This window comes from Pleurodeles waltl, chromosome 6 (assembly GCF_031143425.1).
Source record: "Pleurodeles waltl isolate 20211129_DDA chromosome 6, aPleWal1.hap1.20221129, whole genome shotgun sequence".
NCBI classification, from domain to species: domain Eukaryota; kingdom Metazoa; phylum Chordata; class Amphibia; order Caudata; family Salamandridae; genus Pleurodeles; species Pleurodeles waltl.
In genome coordinates, this window is record NC_090445.1 from 1,565,857,863 (window position 1) to 1,565,881,834 (window position 23,972).

The following is a 23,972-nucleotide window of genomic DNA, read 5'->3' on the forward strand; positions in this document are numbered from 1 at the left end:
GACGGTGTCCTCAGCACTGAGTAGTGGTGGGGCGTGGTCAAGGAGGAGACCCAGCAAGATGCATCTACCCTGAGCTGCCCTAAATCCCCCCAGTAAATGGCATATCTTGGTGGGAGAGATACCCTTCCATGGCCCTCAACTTTAACAGAGATGTGCTGGGGCCCCACCGAAGCCCATCTGCTGCTGATATTGGTCCAGAATCACCTGCTCCAGGTGAGCAGTGGAGTCGAACCTGCCACCTTGAGGTCACATCTGCTGTACAGCACAGGCCAGAGCTTGACCCTATGACATGGGTCCAACTCAGAGGTGTAGAGGCCCTCTGTGCGGGCTCGCTCCCAGCCTCTGCAAGCTGCAGTTTCCCCCGATCAACCCAGTGATGCTGTTGTGAGTCCGGCCATGCGACCAAATTGGGCCTGGGCCCAAAGTGCAGTGTTGCCCGGAGCCTAGCCCGGAGCCTAGCCCGAAGAGATGGGGGCCATCGACCCTCCATACGGGCTCGATTTCAGTATTGTGAGCCACAGTGACTCTGTTCATCCCAGCCCAATGATGAGGCGGTGAGTGCAGTGCATCAGCTCGTAGGAGAGCTGGTGCATAGGAGGACAAAAGCAAATACACATGAATGATGAATGGAATGGGGAAGCAATCAAACATTTACCCCCTCCAGTCACAGATCTGGGTTAAATCCATCAATTCTTTTGCTCACCACCCACCCCGGTTTGGCCCCCTCCATATGCAAATCAGTCTTGACCCTGTCACCCATCAGAACAGTCTAGTCCAAACTGCTAGGCCAGGTCCTCCCTGGATTGGAAACAAGCATCCTGGACCAGTTTCAGAGTATTAGCGTTCATCAGTCAGGCTAGCTTGAATCCAGTGGCATAGTGAGCCCGGGACCCATTTCTGGGCAAACCCAGCGCACTTAGGGCGACAAAAGCAAACAAACACAAATAATGAATGGAATGCGGAACCAATCAAACATTCACCTCCAGTCGCAGATCTGGGTTTAAACCTTCAATTCTTTTATGCACCAAGCCACCCTGGTTTGGACCCAGCCATATGCAAATCAGTCTTGACCCTGTTCACCATGGCAACAGACCAGCCCGAACTGCCAGGCCAGGTCCTCCCTGGACATAAAAAAAACAAGCATCTTGGGGCCAGTTTAAGGATACCCTTCAAGAGCCAGGCTAGCCTGAATCGAGTGGCATAGTGAGCCCAGGACCCACACATGGGCATACCCGGTACACTTAGGGCAACAAAAGCCAACAAACAAAAATAATGGATGGAATGTGGAACCAATCAAACATTCACCTCCAGTCACAGATCTGTGCTTAATCCATCAATTATTTTGCTCACCAAGGCACCCCTGTTTGGACCCAGCCATATGAAAATCAGTCTTGACTCTGTTCCCCATAGGAACAGTCCAGCCCGAACTGCCAGGACAGGTCCTCTTGGATCGGAAACAAGCATCCTGGTACCAGTTTCAGGGTATCAGCCTTCATCAGCCAGGCTAGCTTGAATCCAGTGGCATGGCGAACAGAGGACCCACAGCATTATACTCCAGTTGGATGAAAGATGGACGAGCTCTGACCGCTTCACTCTCTGCATGCTGGGGAACTGCCAACTTACCTATTCATGACCCCTCTTCACATCATTTCCCTCAATGTACAAGGCTTCAATACCCCGTTCAAATGTAGGGCATTAACGTATAATCTACGCCATAAGGCGGTAGATGTCGCATCTCTTTGGGGTGGACGCCAAACGCTTTCATTCTTACTGGTACTGTACGCAATTTCATTCATAGTACGTTCGCAAATCCCAGGGGATGGCTATTCTCTCAGTTGAGACCTTTCCTTCAAATTGGATAGTACTTACAGGGATCGAGCGGGACGACAAGTAGGGCTGCATTGCACGCTTGGTTCCATCCAGTTGACTAGCTCAATATATGGTCTTAACAGGGATAGGGAGGAGCTTTATGATGATCGTTTCTGAGCCTCTCTCACTTTCAACCATGGGAGATGGTGTTGGGAGGTGACTTTAATATCCCACTGGAACCTCAACTCAGCCTTTCTCACCCCAGAAAGGATGAGCCTTGCGTACCCACAGCTCTAGCTCATTGGATCCTCGATCTGGCCCTTATAGACTCCTGACAACATCACCACCCTAGGAGCAAAACAACATGTTTTACTCCAACATACATAGAACGTATTGTTGACTACTACTTCTTAGTCTCTTAGTCCCTACTCCCCAGACTTAAACACTAAAATAGATATCCAGGGCCTCTCGGACCAAGTCCCATTCTAGTTGACACTATGCCCACTTGTTAGACAGCAACAATTCCCCAGATCATGGTGTAGTAAATACCAAATGAAGAAAGGCAAAACTCTTGATGTAGAAGTTGTAGGTTCTTTTATTCGAACATCCCATCCACCATCCAGCTAGACCAACAGCTCTCATAAAGTGATCACTGCTCCCTCTCTACATTCCACATTCCACCCCTATGTCATGGATGACCTCAGCCCAAGGCAAGGCTAGTGAGCATTCTGATCAGGCTGAACTCATCCAATGCCTATACCACACATCCTTCCCCTTAATAAAGAATAAACATACAAGTAAATAAAGGAACTAAAGGGAAATAAAACAAAACTACTCTCCCTTAAATTTAACTACTCTATTAAGATTCCAAATCCTACCATCCTTAACCTTAACAGCATTTCTAAACAATTTGATAATCTCAAACGGACCTAAAAATGTACTCCCACCATTTCTCCACGTTGGTTTCTTTACCATAATAAGTTCTCCAACTTTAACATCAAGAAGTTGTGCACCTCTTTTAATATCAAAATATTCCTTTCTTTTCTGCACACAATTCTTTTCAAAATTACTCTCCTCACTCACACAACCCCTACACTCTGATACACTCTTGCTCCAGTACACCCATGCTGGTGAAAGAGAGGTATTTGCTTTCCTGCCTCTAAAGAGATCAAATGGAACTTTCCCTGTTGTGGAATGAGGTGTAACTCTATACATATAAAGAAACCTTTTCAAACCTTCCTTCCAATCTCTATTTGCCGCCACTTCCAACTGAATGCACTCCTTCACACACCTATTAAACCTCTCAACCTTCCGGATAATACAAAGACAACACTCTATGTTGGATCCCATTCTTTTGGAGGAAATCCTCCATTTCACATGACCAAACTGAGGTCCATTGTCCGTCAAAATAGCCTCTGGCAAACCTTCCTGACCAAAAATATCTAAAAGAAAGTCAATAATTCTTCTGGACTCAGTGGAACTACATATGCCAATTTCGGCCCACCTTGAGAACTGATCAATCAAAACTAACAAATAACTTGAACCACTTCTTCCACCTATAGGTCCAACAATATCCACAGCCACTACCTCCCAAGGTCTACTAGGCATATCCCTCATGCACATAGGAGGAACTCTAGTCTTATAAATTTTGTCACTACTACAACAACTAGCACACTCCCTTACAAACCTTTCAATCATCAAATCCATCCCAGGCCACCAATAATCTAACCTAATCCTTGCCTTTGTCCTGCTCATACCCTGATGGCCCTCATGACCCAACTCAATGATTTTGTTTCTTAGTTCAGCAGGAACAACTAACCTTAGACCTCGTAAAAGGATACCATCCTCTACAGATAATTCATCCTTTACTCTCCTGAAACTTACCAGATCCTTGTCCTGTTTAACATCATTCCTCCAGCCACCCCTGATTAGTTCACAAACCCGCTGCAGAATCTCATCCTCTCCCACAGCTCTCACCCACTCATCGTGTTTGATCACACTTCCAGTGACCATACATACAGAGACATCACCATGGATCTCCTTCTCCTGTAACTCTTCTACCTCCACACTCAGTCTCGAAAGACAGTCTGCAACCTTATTGTATGCACCAGGAACATAGCGCACTGTATAATCATAATCTTGGAGACTGACCACCCACCTACTGATTCTACCAGAGATCAAATCAAGACCCTTTTTCATGACGACCTCTACCAAAGGCTTGTGATCGGTAAGTATTTCAAACTCTCTACCCCATGTAACATTTCTCAATTTACTGATAGCCCAATACACGCACAATGCTTCTTTTTCTATTGTGGAGTAATTGATTTCCGCTCCTCTTAAAGTCCGGGAACAAAATACTATGGGTTTAGGACTTCCATCACCCAGATATTGCAACAACACAGCCCCCAAACCAGTCTCACAAGCGTCCGTCATGATGACACATTTTTTGTTTGGATCAAACTAATTCAATGACCCAATTGAGAATAACTCTGCCTTGATACAGTAAAATTCTTTCTGACATTCTATACCCCACACAAATTCAACATTCTTCCTGACAAGTCTCCGCATGCTGAGTGTTTTGGACGCCAGATTAGGAATAAATTTAGCAGGGAACTCTAACATTCCTAAGAACGATAATAATAATTATTTTTTCTCTGGAGCCCGCAAGTTCAAAATGTTATTTACTAACTCAGGTTTTGGACTCAATCCATCTGCAGTTATCTTATGACCAAGGTATTCAACTTCCGTTTCACCGAAAGAACACTTCTTTGGCTTTAAAGTCAGACCATACTCCTTGAGTACACTTAGAACTCTTCTTACTCTAGAATTGTGCTCATCTTCGCTCCTCCCATATATCAAAATGTCATCTTGGTAGCACTTAACCCCAGGCTCTGATCCAAATAAATTATACATTAAACGTTGGAACACCGCAGCTGCCGAAACCAGCCCAAAAGGCATTCTTATGAACCTGAAGGTCCCAAACGGAGTGATGAAAGTGGTGTAACTACGCGAATCTGGATGCAATTTAATTTGATGATACGCAGAAGTTAGGTCGATCTTACTAAAATACTTAGAACCTGACAACATTGTGACCATTTCCGTGATGTTGGGTAAGGGAAATTGATTGCTGACTATACACTTATTGAGGTTCCTTAAGTCTATGCATAACCTTAATTCCCCTGATGGTTTCCTGGCTACTACAATCGGGGAAATCCACTCAGCTGACTCCACCGGCTCAATGATGTCTTCATCACAAAGTCTCTTGATTTCTTTTTCCACATCATCTCTTAAAGAGATGGGAACTGGACGTACCTTGGATGCTACAGGAATAGAACCCTTCTTTAACTTTATTTGGTGAAGGTACTTCTTGAGACAACCCAATTTCTCACTAAAAACTTCCTTGAATTCCTCAACCAAAACAGGCAAGAGAACATTTTTTTTTACCTGCAACTCCTCAATGCAAGTTAGAGAGTTAACATAATCTTCCTTAGTCATGACAGGCGAAGGCGAATTTGGATCCAGTATTACTTTCAGGTCACCCTGATGAGGCCAGCTCAGAACATTGTCTCCCTTAACAGGAACATAAACCTTCCCACGGATGATGTTAGACGGGTAGGTAATTTCGGCTTCAAAATATCCTCTGAGATCAATAGTCTGACCGCCATAACCTCCAGGAATAACATCTGGATCTTTTAACGTAACTTTATGACTGAGTTGTTCATCAAAAACTTCATTTGATATCAGGGTTAACCAAGCTCCCGAGTCAAACAACATTTCACATGATACCCCAAGAATGGTTACCATATCCTTGGAGTGTTTTCTCTTCACAGCACCCATGGAAACCGTCAGGATGCAGTCTTCAACTACCTTCACAGAAGTCTGACTCTTGGAAACTCTGCAACACTTGGCAAAATGCCCTCTTTTATTGCATAATCTGCAAATCGAGTTGGCCGCTGGACATTTTTTATAGGACGCATAATGTCCTGGATTCCCACAACGGAAACATTTTGCATCTTTAAATCATGTCACCATAGAAAGACTATCCTTGCTCTCTTCACGTTCTACATTGTACTGCATGGTAGCACTTGGTTCAGGTTTTGTAACAATCTTGCTCACATCCACCTTTTCACTTTTCTTTTCTTTCTCCAGTTCATGAACACACGCCATGGTATGTTCTACACTCTTGGCCAGCACTATCACCTCTTGTAACGTTGGATTATCTCTGCTCCATAATTCCTGTCTAATTTTATCATTTGTGCACCTCAACATAAACTGGTCACAAATTCTTTCTTCTAACGTGGTACCAAATTTGCATGTTGATGCAAGCTTCCTAAGGGCAGTTATATACTGTTCAATAGTCTCTCCAGGTCTCTGCTCTCTCATGCCAAAATGAAACCGCTCCATGATGGTACTGATCTTAGGTAGGAAATGTAAATCCAGTTTTTTCAAACACATTTCAAACTCATTGATATCTGTAGCTTCCTCACCAAGATCCGGTAGATTTACAAATATCTCTTGGCCCTCACACCCTAAGCAACGCATGAGAAGAGCAGTCTTTCTTTCACTAGATAAATTTGTTCCACACACCCTCGAATAGTGCAAAAATGATTTTTTCCATTTGGACCATTTTATTGGTGGTTCCCCTGGAGAAGTTAAAGAAAACGGTGGAGGAGGAATATTTTGCATGTTGAGTTCCTTTCGTTGCCTCACTTAAGTTAAGTGTTCAAAGTCAAGCGTTGCACAAGTCACATTAAATACATAACAGCAAAAATCATGAATTTCAATGTTCACTGCTGAGATTTTATAATGATTGAATATATCCTATTGTTACATACATTAGTTCAGTACATGCCAACAATTATGGATTCAAATTCCAGTGACATACGAAGATCTTCAAAAACAAATCTGAAGTAGTTAAAAAAAAAAACTTGAAGTTCGATGAAAATTTCTCGTGCGTGTTTAAAATACGGTATTTCAACTCACTCCAGAAGTGTCAGAAACATTAAGAGCTTTAAAAGTCAATTTCCGGAGCAAGAGTGCTCGTTTTAGATGCGCGCTGGCAGCGCGAGGCGTCACACGATGACTCAGTGTTTGAAAACAAACACACACGCTAACATGAAATGCTTGCTGAAATCGGCTCGCGTTAGATGCGCGCAATCGACATTCTTTCCCTTCTGAATGCTCGTGCAGCTGCCTCACGCGCTCATCCGTTAAAAAGAAGAACTCGATGACAAGACAGAAAACAAAATAATTAGAAAGTCCAGTTCAACAGTACCTTATATATACACTTCATAGGTTGAAGAGAAGGAAACAAACGAAGCTGTTCTCATCTGTCAAGGTTGAAAAAACACAGCAAACTTGTAGTAAACAGACGTAGATTCCTTGAGATGGCCTTCTGTGCCTCCTGTGTTGAGATGTTCAATGGCACCCTTGTCGCCAGTGTAGTAAATACCAAATGAAGAAAGGCAAAACTCTTGATGTAGAAGTTGTAGGTTCTTTTATTCGAACATCCCATCCACCATCCAGCTAGACCAACAGCTCTCATAAAGTGATCACTGCTCCCTCTCTACATTCCACATTCCACATTCCACCCCTATGTCATGGATGACCTCAGCCCAAGGCAAGGCTAGTGAGCATTCTGATCAGGCTGAACTCATCCAATGCCTATACCACACATGGGTCTTCAATGAAGTCGCATTTTGAGATCCTATTGAATGCTACTTCCTTGAATCCAGAGACCTTATGGGATGCTGCCAAAGCAGTCTTTCGGGGAGAATTTATTTCCGATACAGCCACATTTGAAGAAGCGGCTAAACTCCAACAAGAGGAATTAAAGACACAGATATAAAAGGCAGAGACGAGACACACAGAGGAGTCTCCCACAGAGCTCTGAGTGACGTATGTCTACTTAAGGGGAAACTCAAACATCTTTTGATATAAACAGCAGCCAAGAACTTCTCTACATTAACCAAACCTACTATGAAAAGGGGGATAAGGCAGACAGGCTCTTGGGCCACATATCTGCTCCACACGTATCAGATCAGGGAATGAGCAGATTATGAGGGCTGTCTCCAGCAGGATTCAGAAGATATAATTTGAGTTTTCCATTACTACTATTCCACCCTCTACAAGGCCCAATATCTTGATGCCTAGCATCAGGATGACTATCTGCATAAGTATATCCCTCCAGATAGAAGAGAGGAGTTTCGTCTTCTTGAGAATGATATCACTGCAGACGAGGGTCAGGCAGTGATTAGTAATCTCCCATCATGGAGGGCCCTGGCCCCAATGTGTTCTCAGCCACATTTGTAAAGCTTGATTGAGCCCTTGGTGAAGGTATTCAATTCCTTTTTGGTTTCTGAGGTGGTTCCAGTTACCATGCTGGAATCCCATATTACACTCCTCCTAAAGCTGGGTAAACCCACTACACAATGCTCCTCCATAGCATTGCTAAATTGTGACATGAAATTATTTGCTTCAATCTTCGTGGCCCGCCTACACCATGTGTGGCCTTCACTTATAGCACCAGCTCAATCTAGCTTTATCCACAACTGGCATGCAAACGACAATACTTGATTGGAGGTGGCTTTTATGGAGGTGGCTGAACCGTAGAAACAACCCAAATGGCCCTCCTCTCTCCTGATGCCAAGAAGTCGCTTGACAGGGTCGACTAGGGATATCGCTCTAAGGTTCTGGATAAGATCAACTTAAGGCCCAAGATGAAAACTTTTATTCACACCAATTTCAGAAGCCTACTGCCAAACTCAAAATGAATGCCTCCTTTTTCCCAACAATCAGACTTACTTGGGGCAAAGGACAGGGATGTCCTTTGTCCCACCTGGTCTTTGCACTCATTGAGTCTCCGGTATCCTACAGACCATTTCTCTAGTCATCCCCAAAGCTACTCGCAAACAGATTTGTGTCAAAATGCTTGACTTTGTGTGGGGAGGTAAGTCCCTGAGAGTAACGAAAGCATTCCTGTGTAGACCTGGGTTTCTCTTATGTCCTAACATATTTTACCAGCACAATTATGCCCCTTCCTGGACTGGAACCATGACCTCAACTGTAAACCCTAGGTTCAGGTGGAGCAAGCCCTCTCTCCATCTCCTTTGTCAGGCTTTTATGGCTTGGGCAGGGGCTCCCCAACTACTGCCTTTGACATCTACACATTTAGTTTATTGGAGGGAGGTACAGCAGCACCAGGCATTCCCAACTTATCCCTTCCAGCTTACCCACTTTTGATAGACAACCCTGACTTTCCCCCTGGCAAGGTCAATCTTGGCTCCTTTACAGGGAGTGCAGAATTATTAGGCAAATGAGTATTTTGACCACATCATCCTCTTTATGCATGTTGTCTTACTCCAAGCTGTATAGGCTCGAAAGCCTACTACCAATTAAGCATATTAGGTGATGTGCATCTCTGTAATGAGAAGGGGTGTGGTCTAATGACATCAACACCCTATATCAGGTGTGCATAATTATTAGGCAACTTCCTTTCCTTTGGCAAAATGGGTCAAAAGAAGGACTTGACAGGCTCCGAAAAGTCAAAAATAGTGAGATATCTTGCAGAGGGATGCAGCACTCTTAAAATTGCAAAGCTTCTGAAGCGTGATCATCGAACAATCAAGCGTTTCATTCAAAATAGTCAACAGGGTCGCAAGAAGCGTGTGGAAAAACCAAGGCGCAAAATAACTGCCCATGAACTGAGAAAAGTCAAGCGTGCAGCTGCACGATGCCACTTGCCACCAGTTTGGCCATATTTCAGAGCTGCAACATCACTGGAGTGCCCAAAAGCACAAGGTGTGCAATACTCAGAGACATGGCCAAGGTAAGAAAGGCTGAAAGACGACCACCACTGAACAAGACACACAAGCTGAAACGTCAAGACTGGGCCAATAAATATCTCAAGACTGATTTTTCAAAGGTTTTATGGACTGATGAAATGAGAGTCAGTCTTGATGGGCCAGATGGATGGGCCCGTGGCTGGATTGGTAAAGGGCAGAGAGCTCCAGTCCGACTCAGACGCCAGCAAGTTGGAGGTGGAGCACTAGTTTGGGCTGGTATCATCAAAGATGAGCTTGTGGGGCCTTTTCGGGTTGAGGATGGAGTCAAGCTCAACTCCCAGTCCTACTGCCAGTTCCTGGAAGACACCTTCTTCAAGCAGTGGTACAGGAAGAAGTCTGCATCCTTCAAGAAAAACATGATTTTCATGCAGGACAATGCTCCATCACACGCGTCCAAGTACTCCACAGCGTGGCTGGCAAGAAAGGGTATAAAAGAAGGAAATCTAATGACATGGCCTCCTTGTTCACCTGATCTGAACCCCATTGAGAACCTGTGGTCCATCATCAAATGTGAGATTTACAAGGAGGGAAAACAGTACACCTCTCTGAACAGTGTCTGGGAGGCTGTGGTTGCTGCTGCACGCAATGTTGATGGTGAACAGATCAAAACACTGACAGAATCCATGGATGGCAGGCTTTTGAGTGTCCTTGCAAAGAAAGGTGGCTATATTGGTCACTGATTTCTTTTTGTTTTGTTTTTGAATGTCAGAAATTTATATTTGTGAATGTTGAGATGTTATATTGTTTTCACTGGTAATAATAAATAATTGAAATGGGTATATATATTTTTTTTGTTAAGTTGCCTAATAGTTATGCACAGTAATAGTCACCTGCACACACAGATATCCCCCTAACATAGCTAAAACTAAAAACAAACTAAAAACTACTTCCAAAAATATTCAGCTTTGATATTAATGAGTTTTTTGGGTTCATTGAGAACATGGTTGTTGTTCAATAATAAAATTAATCCTAAAAAATACAACTTGCCTAATAATTCTGCACTCCCTGTAGTTGGGTACAGGGCTGCTCTCCTGCTCTGTGGACAACAACGACTTACGAATACAAGAGGTTCTGTTCATTAAATTTGCACTGACTAGACAAGTCACCTATAGGTTGAGTCAGGCACTTCACTAGGCAGGTAGACCCCCCCCCCGCCCGCACAACTAGCCTTCCGAATGTGTCGACACACTCATCAACTCCCTCTACCTCAATAACAGCTGTAGAGGCATACTGTGGCTATACCAATACCTTCTGCACTTAGCCACCTCCCCACCCCACCCCCCACCCAAAAAAACATGCCTATGTACTGCAATGGGAGAGGAAATTAGATACTGAGAGTTCCCGTGACACGTGGGGAGCCATATGGCACACTGCTGCTAAATCCTCAATATGTGTTTGCTACAAAGATAATGCTTATAAAACACTATTATGTCAGACTGACAAAGATGTTTGGGGGTGTGGCGAATGAGGTACATTTCTACATACTTGGTAGTCCTGCCCACTGAGCTACACATTCTGAGTTGAAATCCTACATACAATACAGGCCATAACGAGTGTCTTGCTACCGCTTGACCCACTTGTGATCCTCCTGGGGGACTCTGGGGTGGAGAGACTCATCCCCTAGATGACCCCACAGACCGCCTGTTTTCCCACTTGTTATTTGCCGTACAACTGTGTGTGGCCCAGATGTGGTAACAGCCACAACCCTCTCCCTTAAACATGTGGTGGAAGGAGGTTTGGTCTCTACGCCATGGAAAAACTGACATTATTCGTGATCGAGTAGTCAAATTCAACATTGTATGGCACCCCTTCACTACTTAGATATAACACAATGGGCTGGGAGGCTTCACCTCACAATGTCAAGGACTCTGAGGGCATCCGACTGTTATATTTTGTCTTCATCAGACGCCAAACGGGGCTCATCAGGAACTGAACTTCCAACTTGATAAATATTGCTTATTGAGGTCATCTGGTTGGTATTGAGAATTCCAATATACTTATTTTAAGGAGTGCATTTCAACTGTACCAATTGCCATAGCCTGAATGTTCAAACTGCGTTTCTCATTTTATACTCTTCACACTGCTTCATTTGGAAATGTACTGGGTGTCGTGCGAATTTCTTCAAAATGCTAACTAAAATTGTTTTATGAAAAAAAAACACAAAAAAAACAGACTGGTAGGCCGATATCGTAAATGATGAACTCTAAAATAACAGTTCGCACTTAGGCAGTGCATCTATCCCTGACAGTCTCAGACTTTGACCTTAATAGAGCCCTCTATCTCGACAGGGTGAAATGCCTGTGATTAGATAGGCGATGTTTTTTGTGCCTACTCTTTTCTTGGGACCTCCCTCTGTGGTATCCTTACAAAGTAAGACCTCTGATTCAACTAAGGTGGGACACTTCCACTGTCGACTCTTTGGCACTCCTGCCTCTCCCTAATCTTCTGACTCTTCAGGTTTCCCTTCAGAGTCCCTTTTCAGGAAGATAATCTCAAGATCCTTTTTAGTATTTTCTGATATATTTAGGCAAAAAGGACATTGCTACACAGTGTGAGAATTAGGTAGGCAAACCACAAAAATCGGTGAGGATCATTTGCTGTTTTTTTTCCTCGCACAACTAGGGCACTTGACAAGCAGAGAAGTTATGACTGCCAAATACTCAGCAAAAATGCAGAAAAAAATGCGGGAAAATCAAAGACTTTCTGTCAAACAGCATTCAGACCTAAGAAAGATGTTGAGTGAAGACAAAAAAATGGTTGGAAAAAAGACCTCTTAAATCAAATGACAGGGTTTAGCATCCAAGTAAGTGTCCCAGCATCCTCTCCTCAATAGCTGAAAAGAGAAAGGGTGCTCCAAGGCAATCGACAGTACAAGTTATAATAGGATAATGAAGCTGATAGCTCCATAAAGGGACAGTGTCCTACAAAGAATAGACTTTCTGGCTAGATTTTCCTTTATTTCACACTTTTTAAGGTGCCTAAGACAGCAAATTGTTTTGTTCCAAGGTTTGTTTTATATATAATATTTTCACTTTCGCTTCGTTTTTACCGATGAAATAAATAACAGAAATTTGGTAAACTCAGCCTTATATAGGCTGCAGTGCACTTTTATACATTTAAATGTATAAGAATTTAATCATTTATTATAAATGTCATATGTATGGTAAAAAAAAGTATTCTGAAATCCCGCACGTGGGCAGGACAATTCTAATGTTCATGGCTATCACTGAAGATCAGGGGATGCGGAAAAATAGGTTTTAGTCATCGTTTTTGCTTAACGTGTGTAAGATTATAGTCATTCTTTTGTGCAGTGTCATTCCATTTGCGGCCACATCTGTATATGCTTGGTTGCGATAATTTGCTTGGTGGTTGATTTCTTGTCTTCTTCACATCTTGCTAATACCCAGTATGTACTTAACTGTGATTTCTGCCTGTTCCTCCTAGGAAGGAATATTGAATCCGCTTAGGAAAAGCAGGTTCGGGATGGAACACCAAGGTTCAGTTTTGCAAACGCCAATCAAGTTGAATGTTTGTGGTATCATAATTCATTTGTTTGAACATATGGTGATAGAGTGAATGAATTCCATTAAATAAAGTGGGCAAATTAACACAACCTATGTTGCGCAGTGAGTGAAGTTAACACTGGCTGACAAGATTCACAGGATTATTTTGTTGATACTTTCACCACTGGAATTGTTATGAGATTTGCTTTTAAACATTAAAAGTAAAGACTTTACAGCATATTACTCACCTATGTCTGAAACGGAAACACAGGCTTTTGTCTAAAATCAAGAAGAAATACTATGCATATTCTTCAGTGAGCATTAAGTGACATAGGTGATCGAGCAACAAATGCAGTCATTTAGCCAATCCTCTCACCTAATTAGGTGATTATTAGGCAAGAGGATCCCCTAACTTCCCTTTATAAACATAAAGCTTAGAATGAGAACAGTGCAATGTATCTTCTCCCGACACAGCACGAGAAAAAGGCAAGGAGATAGTGGTAATTTTCCAAACATAACTCATGCGGATTTTCTGAACATCACTGGAGAAAAACAATATGTTATCAGTAACCCTTTATGTTCATGGCATATAATATGGTCTCCACAACAGTTGATAGACGAGTTTAGAATGTAAAACAGTGAGTTATTTGAATAACAGTCAAGCACTTACATTAATAGTTGCCTCTCTAATGGCAAGCTGATTGTTCAGATGCAGCAATTCTTGTTTGTTTTTTTGTATGTTATAAAGCAACTCATCAATTCTTTCTTCTTTTTCATCATTCATGTTGCAATCTGAAGCTTCCTAAATATAACACAAGTAGAAATGATAATTTTAATAGGAAACCGTGAATAAATATACAGCAAACGGTGAAAATGAAGGAATTTAATTGTCTTCAAATTATTATAAATCCAATCCAAATCATAAACCCAAAACACTAATGTAAAAGCTACAGTAACTCTCACGAGGACAGAAGGGGAGCGTACCAAATTGTACTTCAGTGCTTCATCAAGATAATACAGCATGTGTTCAATCTGGCACATAAAATATAATTGCAGGTCAATTTCCAGCAAAGAGAAAAGAATACCAAAGCGAGAACTGGCCTCTGGCTCTTCAAAAATACTTGCTACATTAACAAGGTTTGATCTACACTTCTCAACAGAGTGTCAAGTATCCCAGGAATATGTTGAATTATAATCCCAATCTTTACAGTCAATTTTGTTTTAGTGAGCACTGTTGCAGACAGCTGTAAAGGTTATCACACACTTTTGAAGAATTTTGTCTGGTCCAATAGCTAAAGATGTGCAGTGTGAACGGGATCATGTGGACAGGAAGTACACCCATTCAAGATCTTTGCTTTATTAAATGACCATGATCAAAATGATGATAAGCATGCTTATTGAGGGATCAGACTCGCATCTGTTTGTCATGGCACAAGTACATGTGGAAAACTGCATGTGTCAGATCTCAGTCAAACAGAGCATCCACCTCGGGATTAAAAGTAATCCTATTAATTTTGCAAAGGAGGTAAATACTGGTAAAACTATGGGGTGGAAATGTAGGCCCATGAGATAAGAAGCAGAACTCATGTTGTAGATGTATTTATGAGGTTTGTGGATATCCTGCAGGGAACAAGTAACTTTGTAATAAAATAAAATTGAATGAGGTGCACCTGAGAAGCATTCTGGAGTTTAAACACATTACATACAGTGTAAATGTTTGGTCTAAAATTGAGCTTTCTGTGACATTTATTTTAGAAGAGGATGTTTGCCAAACAGATGCTGTGCTAAATGGCCGAGTTTGACATAAAAAAAATTACTGATGAAAATCAGGCTAGAATTTCGATTTACAAACCAGGAATTCATCCTTGGACATGCTGTGCAAAATTAAAAGAAATATTGCTAGAAGACAGAGCAGCATAAAGAGTCTTGTCAGTTGCTGGGATATAACGTATTTTCCGGCATATAAGATGACTTTTTAACCCCTGAAAATCTCCTCAAAAGTCGAGGGTTGTCTTATACGCCGGTATACGGCGTGCTGACACTTCAGGGACAGGCGCCCTGTAGCTGAGCCACCGTGCGCTGCATTTGGAAATCGATTCCAAACGTATGATGGGTTCCGCATTCCACAAGATTCAGTTACTTGTGGACACGGAGCTGATCGGTCACGAGTGAGTTGAGCTGTTCTTACCGTGTGCCGCAATCCTCGCTGGCAGTTGTCTAGACAGGCACGTGTTCTTGCGCGTGCCCCAGGCTATTCCACTTGCACTGTTTTATGTTTACATGTTTGATGACAAACAGTCTTATGTTTATAAGTGACAGTTTTCCTACTAAGTACCTGCATGTCATAAGCACTTGAATTAAAATTACCATATTAAAATCAAATCTGATGTTTTTAAATTTTTATTTGGTGTGCGTTGGAAGAGGGGTAGTCTTATACGGCGAGTATAGCCCAAACCCTATATTTTAACAGGAAAAGTAGGGGGTTGTCTTAAATGCCCAGTCGTCTTAAACGCCGGAAAATACGGTAAGAGGGAACTGCACTTTGTTGCCAATAAAAATACAAGTCATTGCATGATCACTGCTAGAGCTTAAATTCCCTCTTTTTTTAAATGCACAAAACGGTTTGTCTAAGGACCGTGTTTGCCTTTTCGGGAGGGGAAATATGAAAAGGTAATATTCTTGCTATTATTTGCAGAGTACCAAGGAAGCAAGAGATTGTTTGTGATCCCATGTTAAAAGGTAAGAGATCTCGAAACAGGCATGGTTTTGTGTTTCAGTTTAGAGCTAATACAACTAGCTCACCTTCAGCAAATGTGCTAAATTGACACACCTTTGTTTACTTGCTTAATATGCTAAATCATATTTTACAAAGCTTGTTAAGTTTTAATGTTATACACACAAACTACACTTTATTGTGCGTGCGCTTTTCAAATATTGTTGTGTATCCTGTTGACAGAAGTGGCTGTAATGATACATTTGTTAATTTTATTTAGACATGACTCACAGGTGACTTGATACTTAAATTTAAATATTTGAAATTAACAAAGTTGAACAACTAAAAGACACAGGGACAGAATAAAATTACATTTAGAAGAAATACGTCATTCCAAACCAAGCTGTAGGGCAAAAAAAAGTACTTATATGGTACAATATATACTGTGCACACTGAGGCTAAAGGAGGAGCCAGATAAAATGCACACAATATCCAGACATAATGGACTATGATGTGAAAGTGTCCACCTCGGCAGTTGACCCTGTTTAGATGAGATACCGTAAGTGGGTTATTCTGAAAATGATTTTTGAGGGTTCTTTTCTTTCTGCATATTAAATATTTGAGTGTCTGGGCATCTTAACTACTTTATGGATGATGCAGGTCAATTTAAGACTGCTTCTAGTTTTGCCTGGGTGCCAGTTCAGGGTTGGTGTCATATGATCATACTTGGCTCTACCTACAGCATGTAGTGCTGCTTTCAGGAGAGCATAAAGTAGGTTTGGTATTCTAATAAGCAAGGAGCTGTCACAGTCTAATCTTGAATAGACTACAATTGACACCACTTGTTTGAACTATTTATTCACATGGGAAAGGTTTAATGCCAAGCAGAACTCTGATGCTTAGCTTTAAATTATGTTTTACTTTCATGTATGCATCAAACTATTTTAACATTAAATGTGTCCTGATTTTTGTACTTGTCTTATGGAGCGGGCATTTGGGATAACTACATTAGGAATTTGGACATCAGGTAATATTCAGTTCTTTACTTACAGACATTATCACAGTTATTCTGTACTAAACACTTTAAATAGGAAGGTCACATCTCTGAGGTGAGCAAACGTACTCATCACACCATGTACCTTCAATACAAGTTAGATTCATCTCAGCCCCATGAACTATTTGCAATTTGGAAAAAAAATATTTTTCATTTCTACTGATGATCGTGTTTCAACAACAAAGGACCTCAACAAATGCTAATATATACAGCTTCCAAATCACATTCAGAAATCATTACCAAAGTAACGGAGGTACAGCTTTACATGCAGAACTTTTAAAAAAAAGAAAGAAATGCTATTGGAATCGGCGCATCAACTTTGTATCAAGTAACCAGACTGGAAGGTTTCAGCCATCACTTTCCTCCAATGTGTGTTAATAAGTGAAAACAAGAAAACTGATAAAACAAATTAGAGTATACCAAATCATGGAAAATCAGTTTGAAGGAGAGGCAATTTTAAGGAAAATCTATTTTAAAGGAAATATAAATACATCGAAAATTAAAGGAAACATTTTAAAGTAAACATCATTTTACGGAAAAATCTAAAATTACGTTAATCCTAGGTAGAGTTTAGGATTAGTGAGGGATTTGTAGATGTAGGGATTTGTAATACTCAGGGATGATGAGGGATTTTTAGGGGCCATGAATGGGTGGAGTCTAGGCATAGAAAGGGGTTTTTACGGTTTGGTGGGGTTTAGGGGTGGTGAGGGTTTGTTCGATATCAGGAATGGGTAGTGTTTTGCAGTGGTGAGGAGTTTTTAGGGTTCACAGATAAGTGGAGATTAGGGGTTGCTGAAGTGTTTTTAGGGTTCAGGGTTGGGTGGAGTGGAGAGGTTTTTGAAGGATTTTTAGGGTTCATGGATAGGCAGAATTTAGGGCCGGTGGGTGTCTTTAGGGTTCACTGATGGTTAGGGGTGATGAGTTTTTAGGCTTCAGGATTTTTGTAGTTTAGGGTGCTGAGGGTTTTTTAGTTCAGGAATGGGTCACGTTTAGGGGTTAGGGTTATAGATGGGTGTATTTTAGGTTTAGATTTCCGGGACAGGTGGAGTTTAGGGGTAGAAGAGGATTTTGGGGTTCAGGGATTAGTGTAGTTTAGGGATGGGGTGCTTGGGGGTAGAGATGGACTGCATTTATGGGTTGTGAAGGGTCAGGATGGAAGGGTCGTAGGGATGGTGAGGGGGCAACACATTCACAGCATCCAAAGCAGTTGTATGACAAGGAAAAAGACAATTTAAAAGACATAAATTTGAAATGAGGTCCCCTGAAGTAAAGCACGAAAATAAATATCTCCAACAAAACGGTTTCTCTAGTAAGGCCTGCAACAATTGCATTTACACCTTAAAACTAAGCATACAAAAGACAATACAGAACAAAAAGAACAAAGCCATTCCATGAATTGTTTCTATTTAAAAGATGAATGCCATTCATTCTGAAATTTCAATTTAGGTGAAATGGATTCGCAGTGATAGTATTCCTTCAAATTGTTTTTCTTTGAAATCACAATCAACCCTTTCCTCAACCAGCACAAATTAGATTTAGAAGCAAAAAAATAAAGGCAGCTTTTATGTGTAGTGCACATCAGTGCGAATGCTCTATGCTCACCAGCCAGACTACAGGTCATCAACTTTACTCTCAGTCCTGAAGAATTTGAAAGGCAGGTCAGAGTGGAACCAGCAAGACTAGTCTAGAAGAACACAGATTACATTTTACATCCAGTCTGTGAGAATTTTTCTCGGGGTCCTAAAGCTATCTATGGCTGCTGTGCAGTTTCTGTAGCGGGTAATGTTGCTTTCCACTGGAGAACTATGGAGCACAACTCCATTCCAACTGGAGAGCCAAGTACTCCCTTTGTAATCTTTACTCTCCTAGGGTGGCTAGAGCAAACTTTTTAAGGACAAAGTAAGGTTTTGTACCTCAAATAAAGTATTACATAGCACTACACTCATATTTAATATCTGATCTCAACTAATAATCTGCCTCTTTATACAGATAAAAGATGGAGCATGTAAAATTTAAACGCAAATAAATAGAAGGCAGTAGCACCCTAAGGATAAAAATAACACCCAAAAAGGTTTCTAGCATTTAGTAAAACAAAGTGAGAAGAACCAAAAATCTGCAAGGTGAACCATTATGCTATGTACAATGATCAAGAATGTCAATGTCTTAAGCAGTTAATCCACTGGGACTCATCATGCACCTCTAGTCATGGACTGATGCAATTTAACTTAGGTGCTTTCAATATCTGTACCTGTTGCCTTGTCTTCTTCTGGTGTTGAGTGTTTAAGGTAGATAGCTCAGTTGGCCAGTGCTCCAGCAATCAAGCTCTAAATCCAATCCAGCTGGCTACTCATATGTAAACTGGAGGAACAAAACACAACAGTACTATGTGTGGAAATTGGGCAGTGCCTCTAGGATATACCTGGGTGTCATATGCACCAGAGGTATAACCTCTGGTGCTGATTGTGTGGGAGGCCCATGGGGATTACCAGAGACAATTAAAGAGGCCTGGTACACTCACAAACTGATTCTGTCATGGTGCCAAGTGGTGCTGAAGATGAAAACTGCAGCGCTGACAATGAAGTAATCAGTATCTCTGTACAAGCAGATTATTGGCTAAACTTTCAGGCAACAGATCCATCCTCTAGACGGTCTGTCACCCAACATGACAAGGCTTACGATCCTATGGACCCTTCAAATAAACTAAATCTCTAGAACTCTAAGTAACAGGATATTGGTTCCCTTGGTTTTGGACTTTGGTGACCAGCTCACGTACGTGAAAAGGGCTTGGAAAGGCTGAGAACAGCTCTGAATACGCTAAACAGGAATAGGGACAGTGCACATTCATGAAAAGAAATGGTGCTTTGATGTCTTTAGCACAGCCTCCTGTAATGCAGACTGTGGTCCTCTTCACAGACATGGCCCAGGCCTGCTAAGTTGCGGTACTTCATGGTTTATAGTAAGGCTCTTACTCCTAAGTTGTCCTACAGTGAAGCATCATGCTGATGTACCTTGTATCTGCCCTCCAGCTGAGGGCCACTGTCTCCCTGCATAACAGTTCACCAGCTAATCTTCCCAGCATAGCAAAGAGGCAAGACTTCTTCTGAGCCCTACCTTGTATCATAGCCCCTTGGTGAACAGCAATGCAAAGCCCCACCACTAGTAAGATGCTACCCCTAATGCTTCAGAGCTTCCACACAATCCATGATGATTACCAAAAACTGCCTTTGAGGAGTCAGTACTTTCAGCAAGTTCGGGCCTGCAAGCGCTGGACTTCCTGCTTAGGCCGTAACGGGTGGAGCCATCGGACCGAGAGTGCGACGGGCGGCTCCGGGATGCGGCAGGTGCCGGAGGAGAGGCGAGAACACCTGTGGGGCGGTGGAGGTTCGGCTTCCCGCGGAGGGCCCTGACAGGAGTGGCGTATGGGCCCACGGATGCTAAACTTCTTGCTTGGGCTACGACGAGCAGAGCTCTCGGCCCGAGAGGGCGGCGGGCAGCTCCGGGACGCGGCAGACGTCAGAGGAGAGGCAGGAACACACACAGGGCAGTGGATGTCCAGCTGCCTGCGAAGGGCCCAGACGGGGTGCGGTGAGCGGCCTGGCTGCGGTGGGGAGGCGGCTGTAGCTGCAGAAAGGAGGCGCACAACGCAACAATGAGGCTTGTTAGACCTGGCAGAGCGAGCTGTGAAGACTTTGCTGAGACTTCGGAGGTGAGGAGCGCTTGGGCCCAGGAGGCGAAACGAGCACTGGGACAATGATGCAATAACGGCCCACTAAGATAGTGGACAACAGCGCCTGGACACTTGCGGGGGGGCTGTTTCTACCCCCCCAGACCCTGTATCGTTCTGCTGCCGCTGCGCACCCCTATCCTGTGGCGTACAGGTCTCCCTCTCGGATACAACTCAGAGTTGGGTGCTGGAAGAAGGCTCATAGTGATCTGCCCCTGGGACTACCATGTGTAGATCTGACGCAAAGCAACAGAAATTGCTATTTGGGGCAAAGAGGCAGACAGGGACGCCTCCGGAGCATATGGAGGGTGCTTTGACATAACCCCCCCCCCCCCCAAATGGGGTTAACAATCTGACCTTGCCGAAATGAAGGAGCTCCTGCTCACCATGCAGTCCAGCCTATCTTCAATAGATGGTAAAATGGACACTATGACCACAAGACTCGATCTGCTTACTGCTGGATTAGAGAAACAGTCAGGGCGAATAACAGAAGCTGAACAGCGAATCTCCAATGTAGAGGACGCTATGCAGAAAAGACATGAACAATGCACACAGATGGATAAACTCCTTAAAGTCATAGCGCTTAAAAATGAAGATATGGAAGCTAGGTCTGGGCGGAATAACATACGCATAGTGGGTGTAGGAAGTTGGCTCAGTATATACTATTTCAAAGTAAGAAATAGTGTGCACAGAGTCCAAGGGTTCCCCTTAGAGGTAAGATAGTGGCAAAAAGAGATAATTCTAATGCTCTATTTTGTGGTAGTGTGGTCGAGCAGTAGGCTTTTCAGAGGGTAGTGTTAAGCATTTGTTGTACACACACAGGCAATAAATGAGGAACACACACTCAAAGACTTACTCCAGGCCAATAGGTTTTTATATAGAAAAATATATTTTCTTAGTTTATTTTAAGAACTACAGGTTCAAGATTTACAAGTAATACTTCAAATGAAAGGTATTTCACTCAGGTATTCTGGGAACTTTGAATAATCACAATAGCATGTACAGTTTTGACAAAAATGGCAATAAGCTATTTTAAAAGTAGACACAGTGCAAACATCAACAGTTCCTGGGGGAGGTAAGTAAATGTTAAGTTCACAGGTAAGTAAAACACTTACAGGGTTCAAAGTTGTGTCCAAGATAGCCCACCGTTAGGGGTTCAAGGCAACCCCAAAGTTACCACACCAGCAGCTCAGGGCTGGTCAGGTGCAGAGGTCAAAGTGGTGCCCAAAACACATAGGCTTCAATGGAAATAGTGGTGCCCGGTTCCAGTTTGCCAGCAGGTAAGTACCCGCGTCTTCGGAGGGCAGACCAGGGGGGTTTTGTAGGGCACCGGGGGGGGACACAAGCAAGCACAAAAAGTACACCCTCAGCAGCACAGGGGCGGCCGGGTGCCGAGTGCAAACAGGTGTCAGGTTTCAGATAGGAATCAAAGGGGAGACCCGGGGGTCTCTCTAACGATGTAGGCAGGCACAGGGGGGCTCCTTGGGGTAGCCACCACCTGGGCTAGGCAGAGGGTCACCTGGGGGTCGCTCCTGCACTGGAGTTCGGTTCCTTTAGGTCCTGGGGGCTGCGGGTGCAGTGCTGGTTCCAGCCGTCGGGTTCCTTGTTACAGGCAGTCACGGTCAGGGGGAGCCTCTGGATTACCTCTGCAGGCGTCGCTTTGGGGGCTCAGGGGGGGTCAACTCTGGCTACTCATGGGCTCGCAGTCGCCAGGGAGTCCTCCCTGTAGTGTTAGTTTTCCGCAGGTTGAGCTGGGGGCGTCGGGTGCAGAGTGGAAAGTACCACGCTTCCGGCGAGAAACGTGTGGTCTTTTAATGTTGCTTCTTTGTTGCAGAAAGTTGCAATTTCTTGAAGTGGGCTGAGGTTCTCAGGAGCTTCTTGGTCCTTTAGATGCAGGGTAGTCCTCTGAGGCTTCAGAGGTCGCTGGACCCTGTTGGATGCGTCGCTGTTGCAGTTTTCATCGAAGCAGTTAGACAGGCCGGTGGCTACACCCTCTTTGTGCCTCCTTCCTGTGGGGAGGGGGGCACATCCCTAATCCTATTGGGGGAATCCTCCTTCTACAAGATGAAGGATTTCTAAAAGTAAGGGTCAGCTCAGGACACCTTAGGGGCTGTCCTGACTGGGGGTTGACTCCTCCTTGTTTTCCTCCTCATCTCCTCCAGCCTTGCTGCCAAAAGTGGGGGCAGCGGCCGGAGGAGCGAGCATCTCCACTAGCTGGGATGCCCTGTGGTGCTGTAACAAAAGGGGTGAGCCTTTGAGGCTCACCGCCAGGTGTTACAGTTCCTGCAGGGGGAGGTGAGAAGCACCTCCACCCAGTACAGACTTTGTTCCTGGCCACAGAGTGACAAAGGCACTCTCCCCATGTGGCCAGCAACATGTCTGGTGTGGCAGGCTGGCAGAAACTAGTCAGCCCACACTGGAAGTCGGGTATGTTTTCAGGAGGCATCTCTAAGATGCCCTCTGGGTGTATTTTACAATAAAGTGCACACTGGCATCAGTGTGCATTTATTGTGCTGTGAAGTTTGATACCAAACTTCCCTGTTTTTAGTGTAGCTATTATGGTGCTGTGGAGTTCGTGTTTGACAGACTCCCAGACCATATACTCTTATGGCTACCCTGCCCTTACAATGTCTAAGATTTTGCTTAGACACTGTAGGGGCATAGGGCTCATGCACAAATGCCCTCACCTGTGGTATAGTGCACCCTGCTAGAGGGGTGACTTACCTATGCCACAGGCAGTGTGAGGTTGGCATGGCACTCTGAGGGGAGTGCCATGTCGACTTAGTCATTTTCTCCCCACCAGCACACACACGCTGTGAAGCAGTGTGTATGTGCTGAGTGAGGGGTCCCTAGGGTGGCATAAAACATGCTGCAGCCCTTAGAGACCTTCCCTGGCATCAGGGCCCTTGGTACCAGTTACAAGGGACTTACCGGAGTGCCAGGGTTGTGGCAATTGTGGAGACAAAGGTACAGTTTAGGGAAAGAACACTGGTGCTGGGGCCTGGTTAGCAGGGTCCCAGCACACTTTAAAATCATAACTTAGCATTAGCCAAGGCAAAAAGTCAGGGGGTAACCATGCCAAGGAGGCATTTCCTTACAGTGGGCATACCAGAATCAACAAATACTGGCTGAATGGAGCAATTTGTGGAGCGGCTGCTCATCGCATTGTTTGGGGAGGACCCTTCATTTTTTGATGCCATGTGGAGTTATATTACGGAAGTGGGCTCAAGATATTTGATATGAGGTGGAGACTTTAATCTAACAGTGGACTATCACAGGGACAGAGGGACGGAGGCAACGATCCATCATCATAGAGCGGCTGGGA

At 43.5% G+C, this 23,972-nt stretch overlaps 1 protein-coding gene across 1 annotated transcript in view; it reads right to left on the reverse strand.

Annotated features, from left to right (window-relative positions):
- Positions 1-23,972, reverse strand: part of CDK5RAP2 (CDK5 regulatory subunit associated protein 2) — a 687,227-nt gene that overhangs the window by 401,409 nt on the left and 261,846 nt on the right. Inside the window, exon 15 of the mRNA XM_069241280.1 lies at positions 13,827-13,958. Coding sequence (XP_069097381.1) covers positions 13,827-13,958 — 132 coding nt within the window. The remainder of the gene's footprint in view (positions 1-13,826; positions 13,959-23,972) is intronic.